We start from the raw sequence: 11145 nt of genomic DNA, 5'->3' as shown, positions 1-11145 counted from the left end.
CCCGTTAAGACACTCCTCATGCATTGATTTCAAGCATCTACGACGGCTCATCAAGTGCCTAGTCTGATCTACTCTAGCTTTCCTTTTATGTCTCTCTCTGCTTCGTTCGATATTATCTCTTGCTGCCTGATGAGCTCTCTGCTCGTTCTCGACTTCGAGGAATGCAATACAAGACTGTCAGAGTCAAAATGTGTAAGTGGCCGGTCGATCATCAACCACTCGTCAACGATCAAGTCCTCCACAACACTGTCATCACTCGGGCAATATTCCGCTCCTCTCTGTGGTATTTGATCGCCTTTTCTTGCACAGCTCTCTGACTACCTGTTTGAGAGCTATGAACATGGTTGCCACGTTTGGTACGTCCTAGTCGGCCGCTTTTTACTTATTACCTTGACCTCACGTCTCTTCATCCCAACTCCCCGGACATTATCTCCATTGCAGTCAGTACGACGGGACTCATCTCCCTGCGCTAGATATCGCCGCACGTCCTTCGCGACGCGGACTACCGATATCGAGAGATTCTTCGGAATGCTCTATTCCATAATTTTTTGCGTATCATTCTCCTTCGGGAGAGTGGCACATCTTCCTTCATCTGCGCGTTATGGGTGATCGCGAGAAGGGACGATATGGGCTGCCACATGGCAAGTATCTCTCACTTGGTGAAAGCGCTGAGCTCTTTGGAGAACCGTCGTTGAAACACGGATGGGTTCTGCTAGCCAGCCTCTCCGATCTATCGAGCGCTGGACTCTGCGAAATTCGCCTTCCCTCTTTCGATCCTGGCTTACGGTTGTTGTCCCTCTTACCTCGTTGAGCTGTGCCGCCGTCTACCAGTGCGTTCGTGGATCGACGTTCATTAAGATCATCGGCTATTCATCTTATAAATCTACGCGGTCTATCTCTGTTGTCGCGCTTTGATTCTGTTCCTTCCTAATTGCTGAGAGTATGGCTTACCATTACTTTCCTGCTGGGTCGACTTGCTCTACGGCGGAACTGTGCCCTCAGGCGGGAGTTCTTCAGACGGTTCTTCGAACACCTCGCCTATCCGTGCTACACGGATGCTCAACCTTGCTGGTCTGCTGTGATGCCACTCGTTCCGTTGCGCCGTACATATGGCCTATCACGCGCTGTTTCTCTATGCCCTTCGCTCGGCCTATCATAAATGGATGCATTGCGAGCATGCTGGCCATCCTTCTCCTGGACGCTCTCACCCTCGCCAATATGATAGACCAGCTGTTCCTTTCGGCCTCGCTTTCAGGATCCGAACATGGCTTCCCTGTCTGGCTACCTGTATGTAACCTCAACTGCATCAAAGTGGCATCTTCAAGTTGTGATTAGCGGCAGTTCTCATGGATTCTGATCCCATTCCTCTGTCTTTGTTGGTCATCTTTCCCCCTTACCGCCCTGGTACTTATCGTCCCAGTCCTCGTGCCTCTTCAAGTACTCTCGACGCCGGTTGGAGAACAGCATGGTCACCGAAGTGAGCAGTGAATCTGGTGCAAGTGCCTCGCTCTGTACGACAGATGTGCGTGTGCTTTTCCAGCTGAACCACCATGAGGCCCTCTTCTCTCAAATCATGAATGCCCTGCTTTCACTGCATTTGATCGCACTAGGCTTTCTCGGCTCTCCCTTTTCTGAGTCTCGCCCGTCTCCGTTTTGTACAATTGCGCTCTCGTCCCGTTCGCTCTGGCTGCTCTCATGGGCCACTGCCACCTCGACTGCGACATCATATGTGGTCTTGAACTTGCACGATTGTGCGACCTTGCTATACATCGGGGCATGGTTTCTTATAACTGCTTTTGTTCATCAGTCTCAGCTCGCTCCGCTATACCCAAGGCCTTTGATTGCTTTTCGGTGGCGATGGATCAGTGGTATCTACCCGGAGGCTACGCCTGATGCTAAGTTCGCTGTTCCGGCTGCACGTCACACCTATTCCAAGTATATATTCTTTTCTCAGCTTCTGTGGGCTAACTGGATTATGTTTCCTCTCGAACACGTCTTTTGTTTTCCTTTTTTACAAGTTTCTTGGCTCCAACGCATGTGGGCAGCCCCTGTTACTCATCTGCTCCACCAACAGCCTTCATGGACATTAGTGCTCCCCTATCTCTTTTGCGCGGGCCGTATCTCTGTCTCGGGCTCTGTCTATACTTTCTGCTCACTGGCGACACCCCTCTCCTTTTCTTTCGCCTGTGCCCTGCGAATTATCGTTGTGGACATTAAGAAGGAAAGGAGAGGGAAACCAGCTTATCTGGTTTCAATGAGAGATAACTGCTTCGTGCACTGTTGAGTCTCGAAAACGAAGCTCACATCTGTCCGAGGTCCGCGGCGGGCAGTAAGGTTAGGGTATGATTACGTCACGGAGTGCGAATTCATCTAAGACTACAGCCGGTTGATTGTTCATCGTACTCTGTGTTCGCTATGCCGCCTCGTCTGAATAAAAGACAACAACGCGAACAGGATGAACTCTTCGCACTAGGCGGTCCATCGAAGCTGCAACAGGAAGCAGGCTCAGACGAGGACGAGGTTGATGCACAGGTGGACGTGAAGGCCAAGGCGCAGGCTCTGCGGTTCGCTGCTGTGAGTCAAGTTGTCTCCAAATCGCCTTAGGGACGATAAATAAATTGTGTGGAAAGCTTTTGCAACCCAATGAAGGTGATGATAACGGTTCGGACGGTGAAGAGGACGAAGGGGCAACGCGCCCTAAATCCAAGAAGGTGCATTACAAGCCGGTATATCGCTTGCGTACTGGCCTTGACAGTCATATCGAGGCAGAGTAACAAGAAGAAGAAAAAGAAGAGTGGAGTGAAACCGATGCCTGCCGCTGAACAATCTCCTCAGGCTACACCATCGGTTGAGGCTACGCCGCCACCAGCCAGCCCCGCCCCTGTACCTTCGAAGAAAGACCGCAAGGCAGCAAAGAAGGCGAGAGCAAAGGAGAAAGATGTGGATGAGCTGGATAAAGTACTAGCAGAGCTATCCGTGAAGTGCGTCGGACCATCATTCCTTAGTACACCCTCCCAACCGCCACCGCAGATATCCGGACCTTCAAACCGTCAGCACATCGGCCGCATCCACCTCCAGACCTTCCCTTTCTTCCCTCCTCGCCGTTAACCCTGCACACCTTGATCCGCAATCCGAGCTGCGCAAGCTCTTCGGCTCGAAAGTCATACCTCCTTCCTCCAAATTCTCAGCCAGAGTGCGCAGTGTCCTCGTCAAACCCAAAGATGGATGGTGGCCAGCAAAACTCCGTGAAGGGCTCTCACTCCGCTCCCTAGTGGTCGAGGAGGTGGAGGGAAAGAGACAGCGATTTGGGTGGTCAGACGGGGAGGCAGATGAGGGGAGGTGGTGGACGGTCGAATATGACAGGCGGTACAAGAGCGTCACGAAGGGATTCGTAGGGACTGTCATGTCAGGAGGTGCGTTTCTCGCCTTCAAGTGGCTGTATGCGCGCTTGCTCATAAGGAGCAGATCCGGAGGGATTCTGGAGGATTTTGAGCAAACTACCCTATCATGCCGACACACTTCTACAGCTGGCTGAAGCTTACCGCTATCGCGATGGTAAGTCGGGTCATTTACCTCCTACTGTTGGCTTTCGCCTCACCGATGATTCGTTTGTAGAGCATGCCCAGGCCACAGATTTCACGGAGCGCGCACTGTTTGCATATGAACGTGCTTTCTCCGGTGTTGGCTCGTTCAACTTCACGACCGGAAGCTGTAGGCTCGACTTCGATCGTGTCGAGAACCGACCGTTCTTCCTCGCGGTAGCCAGGGTCATCACGTAAGTCCTTTCGTTCAATTTTTGGTTTTTCGTTGTCGAGGCGTTAGCTTCTGATCCTATATTTGTTACGACTAAATAACAATGATATAGCGACCTCCAGCGTCGCGGGTGTCCCCGCACCGCCCTCGAATTCGCAAAGCTCCTCTACTCGCTCGACCCCTGGACAGATCCGCATGGCGCCCTTCTGCACCTGGATACGCTCGCAGTCAAGTCGGGCTCCTCTGCGTGGCTGCTGGACGTATATGATTACTTCAATTCAAAGGTAAAGACACTCTTTTACGTAGCCGCCTTCAAGAAAGATGCTGACAGCACCGTTGAGAAGAGTGGGAAGGGGAGAGACGGACGGATGGATCCTAGCGTGTTGCCCGGGTGGATGTATTCGCGGGCATTGGCACTGAGGATGCAAGAGAACAGTGAAAAGAGCATTGTAAGCCCTCCTCTTCCCGCGCTTATGACATACGTACTGATGTTTATGGTGCCCGTCCTTTGTCCCTTGACAGACACACGAGCGAAGCGATGCCGCTTTGAAGGAAGCGATCCTCGCGTTCCCATCGGTCGTCCCAGTGCTTGCGGATAAAGGTGATATATCTCTGCCGGGTGAAGTCAGGGCACATCGAGCGTTTAGGGTGCATACTGGTGCTAGGTAGGCGGTCGACTGAATTTCGTAGGCCGTTGATCTCATTCCGTCTCTGATAACTGTCTCCTGACCAAATCAGCGGAACTCAATCAGAAGACGTCGCGCACCTCCTTGCCCACCTGTACGCCCAGCGCGCTGGCGCATTATGGAAACAAGAATCCGCATACGGCTCCTGGCTCTCATCAACCGCCTCTTCCTTGCTCTCCTACCTCCCACAATCCGCCCTCTCCAACGTTCATCTCGGCCGGTTCACCGCGCTCTTTAGCAAGCCCACGTTAGCGTACTCTGTCTACCGGCACCTCGTTGTTCTGGAATCTTCTTCCTCTGCAGGCACGGCCTATCGCACGCTGTTTGCGTTCATGCCCGCAGAGGTGAACAGGGGTGGCGGGCTCGCGTGCGATCCGGTGCCGCCGTTGACCAGGGTGAGCGAATATGATGAGACTTTCTTTGAGGGCGTGGGGGATGCGTTCGGGTTTGAGGGCATGTCGCGGCGCGCAAGGGAGCGACTTGTGGAGAGGCTCGTGCCTGATCCCAGGGTCCGGCGGTACCTCCAGGTACGCCTACCCCGCTTTTCACTTGATTTTGGAAATGAACGCTGATTAGAAAGGGGAATAGGCTGTGTTCGATGCGAATCCGCGATTGGCGCAGCAGTTCCCTGGGGGTCTTGTGCAGCTCGCGCAAGTAGCGGGACAGATGGGCGAGGACGCAGTCGAGGAGCTGCTAGCACAAGTTGCGCAGATGGACGGGGATGGGTTTGCGGAAGGGGATGGGGGGATGCCGGGCGGAATGCCAGGGGAAATGGATCTGAGGTTCTTGGACGAAGCAGAGGAAGGAGAGCCACATAATCGCGGCGGTGGAGGAGAGCAAGAAGTCGCGCAACGGGAAGAAGGGGATGACGATGACGATGACGATGACGATGAAGAGGGAGATGAGGAGGTCGATGTGGCGGTAAGTCGCCAATGCATACAATGCAGCACGGGTACCTAATCATGTCGCAGCCCATGCCCGTCCGTCTCATCAGGAATATCATGAGTCGATTCTGGGGAGGCGCAGCTGCGCAGGAGGAAGAGGGAGAATCGAGTGACGAGGATGAACGACACACTCTACCAGGTGGCGATGTTGATTAGACCGAATTCCGGGAGAAGAATAGAACTGATGTATAACGCGGAGATATGACTTGTAGTGCGATGAACAAATGACCTTTCGGTGATGTGTCTGGCTCCTGCTTGCGGCTCACCGGTCCCCTATTGATGCGTCCATTCTCACTCTTGCACTACTCCATTACACCTCCATCGAAGCTATATGCTGGATTGTGTTCTTTGCATAGGTTTCGGACGGGTATTAGCACCAGCGTACCTTCACACCCCATCACTGTTCTAAGGTAAGCATACAATTATATTACTTAAGTGACCCTATTGATACACGTCAACACGGTATAGCAGATAAATACTCAGTCCGCTGTAATCCACTTCTATATCGTTGAGCCGCCCAGCGGGTCTCGTCGACTTTATCTTGTCAGGCCTCCGCATAACCCCAGGTGTCGTCACCCTCGGCCCCGTCCAGCTGCCTCGAACCCCTTTTCCTCCCCTTCCTCTTATGAGGGCATCGACGTTTGCTCACGGCCCTTGCGAGTTCTCTAGCCAACTCCTCATTGTATCCCGCGTACTCCAGGTCTATCCTCAGAGCACGAAGCAGGCCTCTTCCGTACATACCCGCGATGCCGCTTAATGGTGCCCCGTCTGGCTCCGCGAGCGTCTGACGATATATCGCCGATCTCACCTATCAGCGGCCTGAAAATCTGTATGCAGGAGATAGATCGATGGATGTGCGTACCTCGTCAGCCATGGAGACGAACGCCCTGGGGTCGACCATCCTAGGCTCCTCCGCGGCGACGTATGTCCCGAGGTAAAACCATTCCCCGTCTCTCTCCGTTATTACCTCATGTCTCGTACCTTCTTGCACCTTCGTCCAGGCGTCGTTGGGACACCACCGCTGGGACCGCCGACGTTGCGTTGCGAGGAAGAGGGTCGCGCGTGTGAGGGACGGCGGGTCTGGGAAGACAAGGTTTGTGGAGGTTATCAGTAGGCGCGGCGCGGTTCTGGTGAAGGAAAGAGTCAGCGGAGGCTTTTACCCTCTACGAACAGGACGTGCTTACGATCCCCGCATCTGGAAATGTGCGTGTTACTCTTCGATCGCAATAGCTATAAGAAAGGAGCTTACCATCGCCAATCTTCTCAGATACTTCCGCGGACTCTCATCTTGACAGAACGCCGAGATTCTCGCCCCAGCCGGACGGGTATTGATACGTCCTGTCGCAGACTTAGAGGGGACATGGTGGAACTCGGATGTGTATCCCCCGTAGAGGTTGAACTCGGCGCGCTTGGCTGATTCCAGTTCCTTGTCTTTACGCAGTATCACATCTTCGGTCCGCTTGAGCGCCAAGCTGAGCGCTGTGGACTTCTCTTGCAGGTAGGCATTCGATGTCTGTCAAGTCGTGAATCCATGAGGTCACATGCATACGTCCATACGTTCAAAGTCCCACCTCTTGAGTACGTATCCTTGCTTCTCGATCTGATACCTGGGTTTGAATGTCGATATTCGTGGTCTGCATGCCAGTACGATGAGAACGGCGAGTAAATCCATGGCATGGAACAAGCCCTGACCTTTTCTTGATTTAGCTGCCCTACGAGCGAATGAAGCTCTGACTCGAGCTGAACATTCACTTTCTGCAACATGCAATACGTATATTGTGGAGGTGGTACTTACCTTGACGGAATCCAATTCCCTGGCTGTGCGCACCACTTCCTGTCCCTGAACCCGTTGGGACGGCAAGAAACCCGGGTTTGCATCTCGACTTGTGACGTGTGCAGTTTTACACTGAGACCTGGGAGGAGGGTTGTATAGCATGGGTGAGGTTCGCCTGCAGTCTGGTCTGAATGGATGCGCGGAATCCAGTCGCGATACTAATACTGATAGTCCTGCAGGAACACATGAATGTGCATGATGAGCCGGCCGTGGTGCCTGCAACACGTCGGGCACGAGGCAGTTACTATATATTACGAACGTTCGAAGATGCGAGGTGCCGTAAGTTTCGAAAGAAGCATCACAATGTCGATCCGGACCTTATCCTCTCTCTGGTACGAACTTCGTCGCTCAAGGTCGTAGAAATGTTATACACAGAGGCGGTCGTGAGTGGATATAACCTATCTCCCCTCGACTCAAAGGCATTTACAGGCCTCTGAGCCTCACCTCATCACCCAGAACTATATACCCATATGTACGTATGTGGCCCATCTCCGTCGTCTATCCTTGACCAGCGATTTCGGCCTGAGAACTCTTGTTTCCCCAGTTCGACTTTTCATGAAGGTGCTGTACATATAACCATACCTAAAAGCCAAGACGGCGTCGACCGCACATTCTCCAAAACATCCGACATGTCAGGTATCTGCAATCCTCTCTCGATTTCCGCTTGTCCAGGATTCAGGGACTTTCATAATGGTCGTCCGCATCTCACACAACATGCATAAGGGGACTTGTATAGACAGGTACACAAGGCCTACAACAGGAACGTATCGATGCTCCAGCTCAGTCAACGACGGTCAAAGAATTCCGTGATGGTCTGGAGATCGTCATCGGCAGTAATCAACTTACCATCCATATACTTGTGCGGTCTCCAAACAGCATCATTATTGAACACGCCTGGCAGGTACGTCGCCTCCCCAGGCCGGCCGGCCCAGTCGAAATCAATGAGTGCGCACTTCCACTCGCCAGCCTCTCCGCCGTCGCGCATGAACATGTTCGCATCGCGCAGGTCTCCGTGCACATACCCCAATTCATGGAACTGTGTGACAGCCTTTGTGATGACCATTTTGCAAGGACCAGGGAGCTGCGCATAGGAACTGCATGATTTGAAACCCTCAGGCAAGAGACTCATCACGACCATCCACATCCTGCCAGGCAGTCGCGAGTGACTGAGAAGAGTGGGAGCAAGGTCGGCACGAGCGGCAGCCTGGTGGCCTTCGACCCCGTAGGATCCGTCTCCGAACTTGACAATAATATCTTCCCCGTGTTCAGTCCGAGCGGAGAAGACCAATCGGATGGAACTGATACGCTTGATGTAGGAAAAGGATACTCGGCCCTTCGAGTCCAGGCCCTCGTCGTGGTGGATACCTGCCGGATAATACCGAGGATATGGGAACTCGACTTGGTCTGGATCAACGCTGTGATCGAGAGGATTCCTGTAAATCAGGGCAAGGGATTGATAGAGACGTCGAAGGGCGGTCATAAATCTCAAAAGATCCTCCATCGCCCACATGTTGTGCAGACTGAAGTAGAGAGGGATGGAGGCTGAGAGTACTTCGATGTACCCCTCCGCCAGCCACACGGCACCGTAAATTTGGATATTAGGCCCTACAAAGTCATGAAACATCTCAGTATAGCTACAATGTCACAAAACGTACCATTGTGCAGTATTAATATGGATGGCAACCTCGTGCGCCTTGCCTCTTTGTAAGCATCCTCTCTTAGAACAAGGCGAACCCCTTCTTTAAAGCAAAGCAGCAGTTCAAACACGCCATCAGAGCTTCCTTCGGTAGTCTCATTCTTAACCTCGATGAGTACAGGCATTGTCGGGAGGCTCAGGAGACCGGCGTGCAGAACACCGCCGTCCGTCATGTATGAGCTCACGGCCTTCTTCTGAATAACAACCCCTTCACCGAACAGCGGGGCGAGGAGTTCGTGGAATAACCCCTCCCGATTGCTCTCTTTGTCAAACAAGGGTGAGAGCTCCCAAACCCAGCGCCAGGCGAGCGGCGACAGGGACGGGTCGAGGGCCGCAGAACGGAGGTCCTCCTGGAAGCGTGCAAATTCAGGCTGGAGAAGCGCAATCGGGATGGGGTACAGAGCGTCGTCCTTGGGCCGGCCAAAGCGAGAACGCACGGCCGACTGACAGAAAGTCCACGTAGCCCTATAGCCTAGCCCTATAGCCCTGGTCCATGGCCCTCGGAGGGCTATAGGGCTATGAGGCTACGAGTCCGTAGCCCCGGGCCACGGGGCTATGAAGACAAAAGTGGACGGGCTATGGGAGTCCGTTACGTCTATGGCCCGGAGCTATGTGACAAGGCCGAAGGGTCCCGCAGTGTATATATACTGTTGCGCGAGGTGCATTCGACGCCCTCATAGACGACGTAGGGCGCTGTAGACTATTTTTACCCATACAAATTGACTGTACTGCAAGATCTATTTATGTATTGAAGGATAATGGACTCGATAAACGATACAGGATGGAATCTGGAATCTGCAGCTTGTCGCGTATGTGGCATACAGATCTCGCGCTTAGCAGAGTATTAATCGCGCACTCTAACGGGTCTACAACCGTCTGAAGTTTTCTGGATTCAACGTGCACATACGTGACAGCGGCAACACTATTAGTACTACACAACTTGTTAACTTTGAAGTGGGCGTGAGCTACTGATTGCGGTTTCATTGTTAAATGTTTTCATTGACCAGTACTATACGTATTTTATAGGTACTATATAACATATTAACACTGTACCTACATGCGCGAGGGGGTCGAACGACGTGCAGCGCGTCGGAATGAGCATCAGTATATATACCCGCCACATTCACCGCTCTCGCTCCATGTTCTGTGACGATCAAAGGGCTCGCTTGCGAGCGCCCGAGAGGCCCCGAGGGGGCCAGCAAGCCGGCTTGCTGTCCTACCCCAGACAGGGCTAAGAAGTTACGAAGTCTATGTAGCCCGATGACAAATGGGCTATGGGCCATGGGCTATAGGGCTACGTGGACTTTGTGTCAGCCGGCCGGGTCCTCTGGCCAAAGCGGAACCCAGGACGTGGCTCCAGCTTACCACCCTTGATGTTAGCATAGACGCGGCGACTGAGACAGTACACGGTCACGTGACACGGACGCGTCGTGCAACACCAATTGGGGGTATAACAGGATTATTAGTGTGAAGTTTCTGTCTCATGCTTCCTTTACAAGGGACTCAGGACTCGTATCATGCCATGCTTGCAATGGCCCACTTCTGCAAGTAGTTACAGGTAAACGGCATACCTTGCGACCCAAGGTAATTTATAGATCTGAAAGCTTGCGACTGTATCGCATTCAGGCCCGTGCAACCATACTTATATATGTTATACATACCTTGACAATATCAATATTGTTGCATCAGCAAATACACACTATCACGTTTTCCCTGCATCGTTGCTCTCTTCCTGGAACTGCATGCCCCTTATCTGCTCCACTAACGCCGGCATGTAGTTCCGCATAGCCGGCAGGCTGCTCACCATCGCTCTCCAATTCACATCTTCCAAGCCTGGAAGAGACACCGCGTACCTCCGCGGATGTTCGTAGTCGAATAGGTAGCCTCTCTGCGAGCGGGGCGCGTCTCCGGGGCGGTGCTCGTCCGTCAGGATAGTGTTGAGATCGATGTTTCCGTGCACTTCGCCTGAATTAGCAAGGACTTCGTGCGCTAGCAGAAAAGAGATAGGGAACATTCTATAATCAGCGAGCTGGGTGAGAAGGGAGGCAGCTTACCCTCTATGGAATCATACAACGCCTTCATGCAGTCCCATGTAGATACGAATTGGGTGAGGGGGACAAGGAGCCGGTGGTACGGCAGCCGGTATATAACGTCGGCTGTCTTAATCCTTCCTTTGTCCTGCATCTCCGTGTTCCACGTAGACTTGAATTCTTTCCGGATGTCATCGCCGTT

General features: G+C 52.8%; 3 protein-coding genes across 3 annotated transcripts; 1 reads left to right on the top strand and 2 right to left on the bottom strand.

Moving 5' to 3' along the window:
* Nucleotides 1–2755: 2755 nt before the first annotated feature.
* GLOTRDRAFT_114367 (DUF654-domain-containing protein) lies at nucleotides 2756–5609 on the top strand. Its single transcript, XM_007864499.1, has 10 exons — nucleotides 2756–2981; nucleotides 3031–3413; nucleotides 3466–3555; nucleotides 3616–3775; nucleotides 3866–4037; nucleotides 4098–4202; nucleotides 4276–4418; nucleotides 4492–4966; nucleotides 5028–5360; nucleotides 5411–5609. Exons 1-10 carry the CDS (start codon nucleotides 2809–2811, stop codon nucleotides 5537–5539), a joined length of 2163 nt encoding a protein of 720 aa, XP_007862690.1. The 5' UTR covers nucleotides 2756–2808; the 3' UTR covers nucleotides 5540–5609.
* Nucleotides 5610–5927: 318 nt separating this feature from the next.
* GLOTRDRAFT_126096 (uncharacterized protein) lies at nucleotides 5928–7055 on the bottom strand (the record flags this gene model as incomplete). The annotated part of the gene is made up of 5 exons (XM_007864498.1): nucleotides 5928–6167; nucleotides 6246–6510; nucleotides 6568–6578; nucleotides 6633–6896; nucleotides 6933–7055. 5 exons carry the CDS (start codon nucleotides 7053–7055, stop codon nucleotides 5928–5930), a joined length of 903 nt encoding a protein of 300 aa, XP_007862689.1.
* A 3519-nt stretch (nucleotides 7056–10574) lies between these two features.
* Nucleotides 10575–11046, bottom strand: GLOTRDRAFT_109851 (uncharacterized protein). The gene is made up of 2 exons (XM_007864497.1): nucleotides 10968–11046; nucleotides 10575–10902 (listed from the first exon to the last, which is right to left on the bottom strand). The coding sequence occupies exons 1-2, from the start codon at nucleotides 10993–10995 to the stop codon at nucleotides 10616–10618; spliced, it is 315 nt and encodes a 104-aa protein (XP_007862688.1). The 5' UTR covers nucleotides 10996–11046; the 3' UTR covers nucleotides 10575–10615.
* Between the last annotated feature and the right edge of the window lie 99 nt (nucleotides 11047–11145).

The sequence above is a fragment of the Gloeophyllum trabeum genome, assembly GCF_000344685.1.
Source record: "Gloeophyllum trabeum ATCC 11539 unplaced genomic scaffold GLOTRscaffold_00002, whole genome shotgun sequence".
NCBI classification, from domain to species: Eukaryota; Fungi; Basidiomycota; class Agaricomycetes; order Gloeophyllales; family Gloeophyllaceae; genus Gloeophyllum; species Gloeophyllum trabeum.
The sequence above is the reverse complement of the archived record's forward strand: the minus strand, read 5'-3'. Positions and strand labels throughout refer to the sequence as shown.

Bases quoted from the DNA above. Each gene is read 5' to 3' on its own strand.
- GLOTRDRAFT_114367 (XM_007864499.1), top strand. From the start codon at position 2,809: ATGCCTGCCGCTGAACAATCTCCTCAGGCTACACCATCGGTTGAGGCT. The intron at 4,203-4,275 runs GTAAGCCCTCCT...GTCCCTTGACAG, and splicing joins AGAACAGTGAAAAGAGCATT to ACACACGAGCGAAGCGATGC. The intron at 4,419-4,491 runs GTAGGCGGTCGA...TGACCAAATCAG, and splicing joins AGGGTGCATACTGGTGCTAG to CGGAACTCAATCAGAAGACG.
- GLOTRDRAFT_109851 (XM_007864497.1), bottom strand. From the start codon at position 10,995: ATGAAGGCGTTGTATGATTCCATAGAGG. The intron at 10,903-10,967 runs GTAAGCTGCCTC...CTTTTCTGCTAG, and splicing joins GTTGTATGATTCCATAGAGG to CGCACGAAGTCCTTGCTAAT.